The sequence below is a fragment of the Aplysia californica genome, unplaced genomic scaffold, assembly GCF_000002075.1.
Source record: "Aplysia californica isolate F4 #8 unplaced genomic scaffold, AplCal3.0 scaffold00188, whole genome shotgun sequence".
In the NCBI taxonomy this organism is placed as follows: Eukaryota; Metazoa; Mollusca; class Gastropoda; order Aplysiida; family Aplysiidae; genus Aplysia; species Aplysia californica.
Window position 1 is genome coordinate 554188 of NW_004797458.1, and position 13104 is coordinate 567291.

General features: G+C 42.9%; 3 protein-coding genes across 4 annotated transcripts in view; all 3 read right to left on the reverse strand.

Moving 5' to 3' along the window:
* The window catches only part of LOC101863436 (NADPH oxidase activator), a 32474-nt gene that overhangs the window by 17218 nt on the left and 2152 nt on the right, over positions 1–13104 (reverse strand). Inside the window, exons 2-4 of one of the 2 annotated variants that reach the window (XM_005098629.3) lie at positions 4902–5166; positions 3483–3565; positions 846–951 (exon numbers count right to left, since the gene is read on the reverse strand). In XM_005098629.3, coding sequence (XP_005098686.1) covers positions 846–951; positions 3483–3565; positions 4902–5075 — 363 coding nt within the window. In that variant the 5' untranslated portion in view covers positions 5076–5166. Of the gene's footprint in view, positions 1–845; positions 952–3482; positions 3566–4901; positions 5167–13104 lie in introns of those variants that run through there. The other variant, XM_035969842.1, reaches the window with a different exon arrangement.
* Positions 9805–11076, reverse strand: LOC106011793. The gene has a single exon (XM_013082681.1). The coding sequence runs from the start codon at positions 11074–11076 to the stop codon at positions 9805–9807; it is 1272 nt and encodes a 423-aa protein (XP_012938135.1).
* Positions 11174–12343, reverse strand: LOC118477704. The gene has a single exon (XM_035969850.1). The coding sequence runs from the start codon at positions 12341–12343 to the stop codon at positions 11174–11176; it is 1170 nt and encodes a 389-aa protein (XP_035825743.1).

The following is a 13104-nucleotide window of genomic DNA, read 5'->3' on the forward strand; positions in this document are numbered from 1 at the left end:
GCTCTTCCAAGATATTACGTCGTGTGTGTGTGTGTGTGTGTGTGTGTGTGTGTGTGTGTGTGTGTGTGTGTGTGTGTGTGTGTGTGTGTGTGTGTGTGTGTGTGTGTGCACTGATGTTTCCTAGGAAGCTAATAAAAATATTATGAAGTCAGCCCCCAAAAAAGCCAGTACAGCATACTTTCAAAATGCCATATAATATATAATACTGAAATCTATTATTTTACATTTTCCGTTTCAGAACTCACAAAGATATATCTGGAGCAAATTCAAGGAGATCTTTCAGACCTTGGAAGAGAAAACTACTCTAACTTACAGGTTGTATCTCAGGTCCAGAAAATTGTAGATCAATTGACTATAACAAGTCATGACATAACCATCTATACGAGGAAGAATATGCTTGGAACACACGAGATCTACAGATTGCTACCTCGAAATTAAAAAGTTCTATTTGCTTGTTATCTAGTTTAGAGAATTTTGACGTTGAAGATTTTGAGTTTCACAACAAGTCCAGCTTTTTCGAATGCAGTTCTAGATATATCTTGATAACGACTCCGACTAGTCTTACGATTTTGATAAAGCAGATAAAATATTTGGTATCTGACCTCATGGTCTTAGTAACACGAAATGGCCAAAAATGTCAGAAAGAACTTTGTCATTCTAAGGTAGCGAGATGTCTGGAAATAAGGGTGTGAAAGAACTTTAGTAATTAACCCTTGCAAGTACCAGTTTGAGTATTTCATTATTACCTGTACCGGTACTAAGAGTCGAGTCAAAAACACTGGACTTGCACATATCTATATATGGAAACAATAAGAAAACAATGAATGCGGTGACTTCCAACTTACATGCTCTACAGTCAAGAGAACACTTGCCCCAAGCTGTCGATAGTCGATGCCGTCTGCGGGCGTCATGGATTTGGCAGTGAGGAAATCCAGCTCTGCTCTGTCATGTCTGAAAGGTCAAAGGTCGAGAGTTACATGGACATTCTAATGTCCTATATCCCTCTGAGAGGGAAGGCTCGTGAGAATACACTACAGATCCCTTGCTCTTCTTAATAAGGCTCAATGAAGACAAATTTGCACATAAGTCTTTTGAAGTGCAACAAGAAATTGAACCTGAAACCGTAAAATTTAAATCAAAAGGCTTAATTACTACCGTCAGGAGAAAATGGAAAGTGATGTGCACTTTCAGACCTAGGATTTGAGACTTATATACAGATGTGCAAGAATATTCAGAGAAGCAGAATACAAACAACTAATTAAAAAAGTATAATAAAAAAATATATATAAAGATATAAATATCAAATCAAAAGGTACTCTCTCCATAACATTTTTAAAAATCAGCCTATATCAAGGGAGATACACAATGTTGACAAATTTGGCTGAAATTTCCCATGAGTTATGCCCCTCATGTTATGCCAACATGCTTGCTGTGTTCATAGTTGTTTGAACAGCGTTTTGCAGACATTTAGGTTTTTGACACTGACTTTTTATCCACCTCTGCTGGGATCAGATGTCTACTTCAATCATGAAGCCTTTCCGTTTCTTTTACTCTACCATGGTTCTATTATAACTTCACCTAGACCTAACTTTGCAGCATGCTGTATCTGTTGTGTAGTGTGTAATCTCTGCCGAAGAGGAAGTGCACTGGCTGCTGACATATGGCGATAATACTGGATATGTGCTTTCACGCAACCTCAGACTCCCCACACACAACTGAAATGTGCAGGCTAAATCTATCACTGAATACTTCTTTGACATATGAAGAGCACACAGGAAAAATGGCCATAGTCACAAACAGAAAACTGTGAGGGTGTCAATTTTAAAAGCCGGTGGACTCATAACTGCATTTAATTGTTTGATTGGTGGTTTATTGTTATGTTTGTTGAATGGGAAATCTAACATTGATAATGAACCAACTGTTAAACAGAAATACAGTTATGAGTCCAAACGCATTCAAAATTGATACCCTCACTATTTCCAGCTTGTGACTTCCCATTTTTTCCATTGACTCTTCATATGCAATTAACACATCCTTCGGCAACACTTTTGCCCTTGACTATACAAAGAGGTCTTTGGCTTTCACTCATTCTTTGCCCTCTCCCTCCCTCTCTTCCCACATAGCTAGATTAACTTCATTAAACTAAATTTGCGGTTGTGTTGAATTGCTGATGCCGATATTTTTCCTCTACCGTGAAATGTTTGCTCTCTGTGTATATTTTGAATACAAAATTAATAAGAAAGAAAATGTAACCTGAATGAAAATCTGTTTGCTCTGTGCTTTATTTGCTATGCGCTTGTTTGCTATACTATAGTTTTAATTTTAATTGTGATAATACGCTGCCAATTAAAGTGAGGGGCAAAATGTGTGGACAACTTAGGTCATCATGTAGAAATAAAGAGATATACAATACCAATACAGTCAAGAACAGATGCAAACACGCAAAACTCCAGTTTACGGATAGCTCAAACAATGTGTCATTCCTAGACTGAATTTCTACATTTTCTTTGTTTAAGCAGCAAGATATTCTCAAACACCGCACATGTGAGTCAAACGGCTCATCCCAAAAAGCCGGATAATTTTTTTCTCACAATTGTCCCGAGTTCAAATAATCCTGCGCGCACGATGGAAAACAGTCACACTCATCATCATGATGAGTACTATGAATAAGGTTACATGAGTCCATTATGCTCATCCCTGCACAGCATGATAAACACACTGTATTACTATGCATAAGGTGCTGGTAGAACTTCCTTAAATCTAGTCATGTGAGGGTGGGTGGTGGGTGATACTGTGTGATCGAGGACAGTGTAGTGATGCATTGAGCCATACGTGGTGTGTGAATCATGTTTGTGTGTGAGTGTGTGTGTGTGTGTGTGTGTGTGTGTGTGTGTGTGTGTGTGTGTGTGTGTGTGTGTGCGCGCGTGTGTGTGTGCATGTGTGTGTGTGTTTGTGTGTGTGTGTGAGTGTGTGTGTGTGTGTGGCTGTTTGAATGTGAAGGTATGGATAAGGAAGTGATTACACACAAAGGAAGGGTCACAAAGGAAGAGTGGCAGGTTCTGACCATTGTTGGTTACATCATCATTATCAGGATCTGACACAAGAGCAATTATTATTTATCGTTATAAAAGGCCCATTCACATCAGTCTCTTCTTTTCTTTGGCTTCAACATCGAACAAGGCGCACAATCCATCCTTCTATCCGTATCAATACAAAAAAACGTACGAATTGCAAAATTCAAGATTTTAAATCCAGTAGCCTAACCTCATACAAGATACTTTTCACAATGGCAGTGATATATTTCCCGATCGTTATACCGTCACCGTTACTTCTCTTGATTTTCTTCAATATCTCTCTTGTTTTTCGTTATCATGGTTTACTTAAATATGGATGTGTTGAACACATAACTGTCAACCTCAAATGTGTTTGAGATATCCATGCTCAACTGTTTATATATATATAAAATAACCATATAAACAAACCTCTGTAGCTGTAAGTAGGAAACAGCCCTTTGGTAATAAGCAGCAGCAAGATATTTGTCTTTGTCCACAGCCGTAGAAAATAACTGAAAATACAGTACGAGAATATCTGTCCAACTGCATTTCAGTAGGCTTACTTTTGGAAAGTATGGCATGGGTTTAATGCCCTTTTATAAACATGATAAAGCTGTCTGAAAGGAAGGACTTCCCAATTCAAATTCCATCTTCAATTAGACTGAGCCAGTGGTTGGAGTTGGAGAGCCTTGAAAACTCCCTGACTAATTGCAGTTCAAGAATTCCCTCTGGAAAACTGAACAAAGCTCATCTGTACAGCAGAACAGCATAATGCTCACTGAGCTATCAGACTACCGTACCAAATTTAAAAAAGTGTCTGCAACATATGTGCAGCAAAAATGACTATGCATCCCTCTCCAACATTTACTTCTCCAGAGTCCCCTTTGATATTATCATTGACCCCTTTGATGTTATCATTTAAGCAAAAATAAATACTTTCATATGTTTGTACTCTGGCTACATCATAGAACCACGAACAGTCCAAACTATAATCACAATTTGGAATACGGGCCTTTGGAATAACACCCAGCACTTCCATATCAGAAAACAATTGTAATTTTAACAAACTGTAAAGACCTTGGAGTAATAACAATGAGTAGTAGAGACAAAATCAGTCCACAGCTTTCTTAAACCCTATGATTGTAAACACATTCTTCAACTACAGCTATTCTCAAGACTTCAATTAAACATTAACAGCGTAAAAAATTGAATCAATGAATCAGTTACAAATGTTTTGCTCTAGGCTATTTAAAGACTTAATGTCATACACATTTATATATTATGGCAAGGAAAGAAATGTTTTTTTGCTTTTAGAGACAACTCTGCTTGTGTTGAACTCGCTTGAGTTGATTTTCGGATAAGTTGATCTTTTACTTGGGTCCCAGTACCTCTTCTTCTTTACAGGTCCCAACGATTAAGTTGAACTTCGGATGAGTTGATCTTTTTTTCCCCTCTCCCGATGACATCAACTCGTCCATAGTCGACTGTGGTTGTTTTATTTTTAAAACAACAACAACAAAACACAGAACAACTGAACACATCAAAAACTATAAATCATGCCATTACAAACCCTCTCCTCTTATTGAGGAAAAAAGGTTCTAACTTCAGGTGCACCTAAAAACAATGTGTCACATAAAAGATTCTCTTTTTTATAGTAAAAAGGAATACGCACTCCATACATAAACATCCTAAGCAGAAGTTCAAGGCAAAGGGAGTTGAACGGTAACTTTAGACAAACAATTCAAATATTTTGAAACTACAATTGAACCCCCCCTTTACTTGGTAAGACGCCAGTCTGTAGCGAGCTATCATACTCGCCCCCCCCCCCCCCCCCCCCCCCAAACTTACTTTAATTGCCTCTTCATTCCGGCCTTCAGACAAGTGCAAACATCCGATATTGTGGAGTACTTTGGCAGACGCATTGTTGACCTCTAGGAGCTTGCGGATAGCAGCCGTTACTTGACCAGCCTGGAAGAGACACATGGCTGCATGCCACTTGCCGACAGTGTCTCTCAGCGCCATCACAGCAAACAAGATGTTGCTTTCAGATGAATGGAAGTTTTGTGTCACTGCTGAGATACATTGTCATCATTCTTGACCTGAGCCTCAAGACCTACAAAAAAAATTAACAAGCAAATAAAAATAGTTCAAAATGAAATTGAATTATGTTAAACAGCTGCCAAATAAGGGGACCCCCCCCCCCCAAAACATTGCAAATCAATGGTTAAAAAGAAATTTCAATCTTAATATAATAATGTGTAACAGCAAACCATGAAATCATAGGAAAAAACGGTGGGGGGAATTCCCATAGATCTTTTTTTAACTTGGGGAAAAAAGGGGCGGGGGGAAAGGGGGACACCTCCCTGACGAAGTGGGAAAAGAGAACGAGTCTTGGTCTTTCATCCAAGCCATTTTTTAGTGCACGTTGCTGACCTTTTTCAAATGGCAATATCTCACAGACTATCAAATATTCTTAAATTAACGGTAATAGTCCATTTAATGCCTAAACAAATTTAGTATGAAATATTGCGGCGATTGAAATTCAATTAGTATTTTTTTCCGACTTTACAAAAACAACTTAAAACCACTAGCGGTCACTCAGGCACAGCCAGAGGTAGACCGGGTCTGAACTGAGGGCTGAGTGAGTTAAAATGCACAAAATATTACTACGCAAGTATATGTATTAAAATGCATGAGATCTTGACGATAGTTCATATATATTTTAAAAAACATAGAATATCCAAAGAAAAACAGCTAGGCCTAATAATAATTTGAAACAGATTTATAAGTTGAAATTCGTATTAAACTGATAAAAATGAAAGAAAATTACTATTCTTTCTTAAATAATGAAAAATGGCCATCCCAGTGAAGAAGTTGAGCTCTTTGAGCTTTAGAAAACAGACTCTGCATACCTAAATTGCCCTTTTGAAAACTGGGATGTGACAGGTGTAGATCATCCTGCTATTTATATTTCGAAGTGGCTAGGCTAGCCTGCCAGTCTAGCCGTACATAGATCTAGGTTAGACCTTTTTTTATTGACAGAAACCTGTTGAGCACACAGGTCTCATTATATCTAGTAATTATTCAGGTTTAATATGCATGTCAGTAAGGCACCTTTTGGTTTCGTCTGAAATACAAATATTTTAATTTAGTTATTGCAAACTAAAATTTTATTTACAAATCAACCATCACTATTAAGTACGGCTAGCCTGCCAGTCTAACCGTCCAAGTAAGCCTAGCCTAGCCGTCTAGCCGCACTTTAAGTACGGGAGCAGTCTAGCCATACTTTTAAGGCCCTATTAGAAACCTGAGAATACAGGTCTCATAATAAAATTATTCAGGTTTAAAATTCATGCACTGTCAGTAAGGCACCTTTTGGTTTCGTCTTAAAAATACTTTAATGGGTATTGCAAACTAAAAATTACAATTCAGTAGGCCTATTTTTTGCTGTTTGTCAGTCTAGATCTAGCCATCATTAATAAGTACGCTAGCAGTCTAGCCGTCATTAAGTATGGCTAGCCTCTTCTTATATACTTTGCTACCAGGAATTCTCCGGCTGAGGTATTTCACATAGAAACTATAGGCTATTAAAATGATTAATATGATATTTGAATGGCTTTCCGCTGTCCAGGTCTCAGCGCCATACACCAAGGGTTTTACAGTGTTATTTAACTCATTGTGTTTTACTATCGTTTCCACACGACGTGGGGAACTCTGTGCCACCACTTTCCAAAGAGGAAATTTACTCGTTAATCCGCTTTGCATAGTAGTCTATCATTACTTTAACTATCAAAACGATTTTTTGAGAAATACTGAAAGTTTCAAAGAGATCTTCCTACTAGAATATATAGATTCTAGAAGTATTCTAATCTAAAATGTGAAGAATACAACCTCGGGGGTACAATATGAGGAAGGACTTCCGTAACGAGTGACAACCCCAACAAATGCAAAGAGGCCTTCTAACACTAATCCTGACCCAGCCCCTACCCCAAACCTGACACAACCCCTAACCCGACCACTACCCCCACCCCAAACCGTACCCCTAACCCTCTATTTTCTACTCTGTTTCATAGTGTGGTCGCTCATTACGGAATTCCTCCCCAGGGCGTATGGATAGGGTTAATTGTAGACTTTCAATATCATGCACTAGAATCTAGATCTGGACTCTAGATTCTCTAGAGAAGAGATCTAGATCTAGATTCTAGCTTTCTCGAACAAGAACTAACAGTTGAGGCAGTTTCTAAAGAAACAACAAAGCAAGAGATGAAGAACAGATTCTAAGGCTCGCCAAGTTCTAATGTCAACACAATGTAATATAGGCCGTCTTTAAAAAAAATGAAAAGAACAAATGAAAAGAAACATACAATTATATTTAGGCATTCCTGGAATTAATACGTCAGGCAGTGCTGCCGTCGTAAGGGAAAACGACGAATGGTGAAAATTTTTCGAATTTGTTATTTTTATATATTTCATAGAGTATTTAATTCTGCATCTGATGGTGTAAAAATGTTTGTCATATCCTAATCCGTTGTTGCGTAATTGAGAGTTCGTCGTTTTCCCTTACACTGGCGAACTCCGGGCCACGGCTCAGTGTAAGGGAGAACGACGAATGGTCGATCGGTCAAGGATCACTGCTCGTTCGGCATTGTCCCCTGGGCTCTGCCGTTGGGCAAATTCGGCATGGGCGACGAATGACAATTGGTCACTGTTGCGTCAGTACAAACATACTAGTTTTTTTGCAAACAAATACACCACCACCCCCTCCCCCAGAGTAGAATCGACCAGGTTTATAAGAATGTATCACATAGTGTGTCTTTCTGTCTGTCTTCACGTATTAGGCCTATGCTGATGGTGTGAATTGACAAGAGCAGGCGGGAGAGAGGGGAAAACGGATGGGAACAGGGGTAAAGGGGTGGGGATGGGAGGGTCAAAAAAGTATTTAGGGAGAAATTTATTAGCACTGCATAGTGTCTGCCAGATGTTCACAGACTAACGTCATGTTAGTTTGCTGTCCAGTCATTTGACATCCCAAATCCCAACGATGGTTATAGTGCTGCAATTAGTCTAGCACGTGTCACTGGTCGACATCATTATAGAATTACCAAGCAATTAATGAAACTGCGTTATGAGAGTAAATTTCTTTGTCGAACTTAAAAAGTGGACGTATTGTGGCGACACTTAGTCTTACTTTACGATTTTTTATGACTTGATGGACGTTACGATCGAGTATAATGTGCTTGATGGACGTTACGATCGAGTATAATGTCTTGCAGATTCAAACTGTCCTTGTCGATCTCTACTTTGTGGTATGTTTTCCGATCCGTTCAACTGAATCCTTAATTAAAGACAAAGCGTCACATTACCTGTCCTGAAAGCTTTTGTGAAACAGTCTTGTCAGATTGTTACATTTCTTACGTGAAAGTTTGACTTTGCAATGATCTGATCGTATTATTGACATTGTAACATTGTTGATCCCTTTGGTCGTGCAGGGAAAATTTTGCAATTAGCGAAAATAAAAGTAAAACTCGCTTCTGAAGAGAATGCAATAGAGAGATATCGTGGAGACCAAACTTTGGTTCCGAATGGGACAGTTTTAAATCAAGCGGTTGAAAATGTGTGCTTATCTGATTTGTACACTGACTGTGTTTAGCACTAGCATTTAACCAAGTGAGGAAGGGAAACGAAGATCGTTTACCGAGTTACAATTGGGATATAACAAACACCTAACTTTATACGCATAATAGCTAGATCTCTAGTTTGTATACACTATACACGTCTTATTTTTATTTGTAGTAACCAGTACACAGTCATTACTGTCAATAATGCGTCACAAATGACCATCGCCTACGCCCATAAACGTTCACGAGTGTAAAAGAGAACGACGAACCGTACCATTCGTCGTTTTCGCTTACATCGCAAGGCTCACCTGCATGTGCGCAATGTAAGGGAGAACGACGAATGTCGAATAACTTTGCTACTTTTTTCCTAAGGAAGTGGCTATTCTCACCTGGGGTGAGAATAGATTTATACGATCGACCTCTCACCGCGGGTGAGACTTGCCACCGTAGGCTATTCTCACCCGGTGTGAAACAAGACCTGTTTTTCCTAATTTCGGAATACTTTCTATCGATATGGATGATCAAATGGATAAAGGCAAAGAAAAGATTACGTTAGAGCACAAAATTAAGTAAGCTAATTTTATCGACTACAAAGATGCTATGGCTATTTCACTTTTTGAATCGAGCCGAACTACGGGGATCGCCATTTTGTTTTGCCCGGAAGTTCTCGCAAGATCTACTCCTCCCCTCTTCTCTCTCTCTCTTTCTGAATACTGTCTATCGGTGTGGACGATCAAATTGACCAAAACAAAGTTAAAAAATGATGTTAAAACACAAAAGTAAATTAATTTGTAAATAAATGTCAACACTCTTTGTGACTTGACGAGGACTTTAATAATCAAGCACAATGAAGACATACGTCAGACGATGCATGACTGGGACAGAAACGGAACAGAAATAAAGCAGATGAATATGATTGACAAATAAGGGAAATAATAATAATGGACACAAGGAACAGATACGAATGATGGCACATACATGTGGTCTTGTAGCTACTGAATGATATTCCTCTACGCCCCCCCCCCCCCCCCCCCCAAGTCTTTGGAGTAGAACAGAAAAAACTGATGTAATGTCAAGAAATAATGGTGATATAACAAGGAACAAATGATTGATCAATGAATGTTTGAATCAGACTAAGATTTGGAGTCAATTGGCTTGGGGCTCTGTCTGGCCAATAGCCTTGCTGATCGCCGAGTGACGCCTGGAGGTGTGCTCACGCTTATGGGAGCATCTTGCTCTTGTATGCCAGGGGCGTTGTGCGGCTGGAGCGAACGTAGAGCACGCGGGGTGGCTTGAGCCTGAGGTTGTGGAACCACCGTCTCGACAGCAGGGCGTGGATCAGGTGCTAATTCTTGCCCGGATTCGGGGACAGTAGGCATCGATGGATCGTGTGTTGGGGGGTCCTGAACGCCAGCTGGTTGTGGTAGATCCGGGCAAGGAGAGGGCGGCGAGGTCACGCTGGGCTTGGTATGCTCGGGGGTGTGAATATTCTGAGGCACTGACTGTGGTGGTGAGGTGCCACCCGGGATCATTGTCAGTGGTGAGCGTGGGACCACAGGCATGTAGTTGCGGAGGAACTTTCTGTTGCGAAGAGTGACGCGGCCAGAGCCATCCACTCGAACGACGTACTGGTCAAATTGACGTACTTCGACTACAATGCCCGTCTTGTCCCATTTGGTCGGGTGGGTTCCCGTTTGGTTCTGTATGCGCACACAGTCACCGACGACGAGTGGAGGTAAGATGCGAGTGTGCTCAGAGAGGCGCTCAGCGGTGAGCATGTGCCGGTTCCTCAGTGCCTCCTCTCGCGACAGAATGGTTTCACGCCAGGTACTGTGAGGCTGATACTTCCCTGGGTGGATGGGGATGAAGTCCCGTATTGGACGTCCAAAGATACACATCGTTGGGGATAGGTGGGTGTCACGATCAGGAGTGTTCCTGTATTGCAGCATTGCGCGCTGGAACTTGTCAGTGTTTAAAGATCCTTGGGCACCTGTGTTGTCAGCGATCAACCGTTTCACTGTCTTTACTCCAACTTCAGCGCGACAATTAGATTGGGGAAAGGCGACTGAAGAGACCCTGTGGTGGACAGCCCAGTTGCAAAGGAAGGTGGAGGTTGCCAGGGACGTGAACTCTGGGCCTCCGTCCGATGTCAGTTCATGGGAGGCTTCTTCAACGATAGGCCAGTTACTGTACCTGTCGACTGCAACTAGGTAGCTGTGGCCTCGATGATGAAAATAATCCGCCGCAATACATTGGAACGGGTATGCCGGTGCTATTGGAGGGGTGGGAGGTGCACTCGGCTGGGAAGGTGCCATGCGGTTGCATGACTGACAGCGGGTCCGCACTTCAGTGATGGCCGGGGTCATGCCGAGCCAGAAAAACGAGGCCACAGCTCGAGAGCACATTTGGGACACACCCTGGTGAGCAGAGTGTAAGGACTGGAGGACTCGCTCACGGAGCGACGGGGGGATGACTACCCGGTCGTGGTACAGGATGACACCATCAAATGTCGTGAGTGAGGAACTCCCGGAATTGATGGTATGGGCGAAGATCAGGGGACAGAGAAGTCCTGTCTTCAGGGAACCCATCCTCAATAGTGTTACTCAAAGCAGTCATTGTAGAGTCGCTGGATGTTGCAAGTCGAATCTCGTCCCAAGTCACTGACTTGATCACCTCAGTTGGAGCGAGGTCAGGTTTGGAGCATACCTGGTTGGTGTCGTCCAGTTCCTGGGTGCAGATGGCAGAAAGAAAGTCGTGTGGCAGTTCAGGTGTCAAGGGAGGGTCATCAGGGAGCAGAATGGGAGCGGCAGCATCAGGGAGCCTGAGAGTGTTAGGGCTGCCCACTGGTCTGCGGGAGACGGCATCTGCTGCAGCATGGCGTAGACCGGGGATGTGGACGATGCGGAAGCGATATCTAAGGGACTTCTCCGTGAGGTTCCTGAGGCGGGGATTGGGGATATCGTCGAGACACCGGTCCCCAAACGTCTTCAAAAGAGGTTTGTGGTCCACCGCCACGATCAGGTCGGAACAACCCAAGGTGAAATGGCGTGCTTTGTCTAGTGCATTAACCGCAGCCAGGGCTTCACTTTCTATGGGCGCATAGCGGGACTCGGCTCCTGATGTGAATCGACTACCGACCAGGGTGATCTTCCAGCCAGTTTTGCGGCAAAATGGCTTTTCCGAAAGACAAGTACAATGTTTCTGGAAGAGCCAGAAGCCTATGCCATCCTTGCTCCAGTCGGTGGCAAGGCAAGTTGGTTTCTTCTTGTCAAATATTTCAACCCCTTGGTGGATTTCGTTGCTGATGGCCTCCTTTGACCATTCAAACAGACGGCCGAGCTCCTCTGCCCATTCGAGGCGTTTTCCCGGCTTCAGCGCTTCCCGGAATGGGAGCATGCGTTCAGCGGAAGCGAAGGCATAGGATACCTGATTGATGTGACCGAACCAGCTCCTGACGTCGGTGATGTTCCGAGGTGTGGGGAAATGTCGAATGGCCTCCAGGTAGCGGGCACATGGGCGCACGGTGGAGGGAGTTATTTCGAAACCTGCAAACTCAACCGTAGTTTTGGCGAATTTAAACTTGGATGGGTTGAGTATGATGCCATTGGTGCCACATAGGTCATGCCACTTGACGGCCTGAAAAAAGGCTTCCTCAATAGAGTTTGACCACATAAGGGTGTCGTCAATGCATTTGGTTTTGTGGGGGAAGTCGGCAACGATCTCATCGAAGTGGCGGCTGTATCCATCCCCGGATGATATGTAGCCTTGAGGAGCCACTGCTCCAAGCCCTCTCTGTTCTCCTCTGTGGCAGGAAACGGGAGGGAGGTTGGTGGTGGCGGAGGTGATTGGCGGTGTCAGCACCCGCAAGTCGGATTGTCCTTCGAATTGATAGCTGCACTGGTGGCGCCAATGGTCGGAAAGCTAGGAGGGATTATTCCCAAAGCCACACAGGCTTGCTTGCTTAGGAATACCCGACCAGTGGATGTGGTGAAGTACACCATCTGGTGGGTCCTCAGCTTGGTGTTGGACGGAGATGTACCAGAAATACGAAGGGGAAGGGCTCCGATGATGTCAATGGCCCCACGATTCGCAGCTGTCATCTTCATGTTGACAGGGAGGAGATGACGGCGAGTGAGGCTCATCCTAGTCAAGAGTGCTACGCCCGCCAGGCACGACTGGCACGCAGTATCTACCATAGCTTGGTACTTGACGGGAGAGTTGCTGCCTCTCAGAGATGGCGGGAAGCCGAGAGATTGGGCGTCTGAAGGCACTGCCTGGATGGTGACGTTCCCAAAAGACCGAGGGTCGGATGCTCGCTTCTCCCATGCCCTGCAAAACTCGTTGTATACATGATGGTCTAGGGATACAGAGTGCGCATTAGACACTGGTGTGGCGGAATCTGCACCGCATAGACTGTCAAAGGCGGCAGCAGA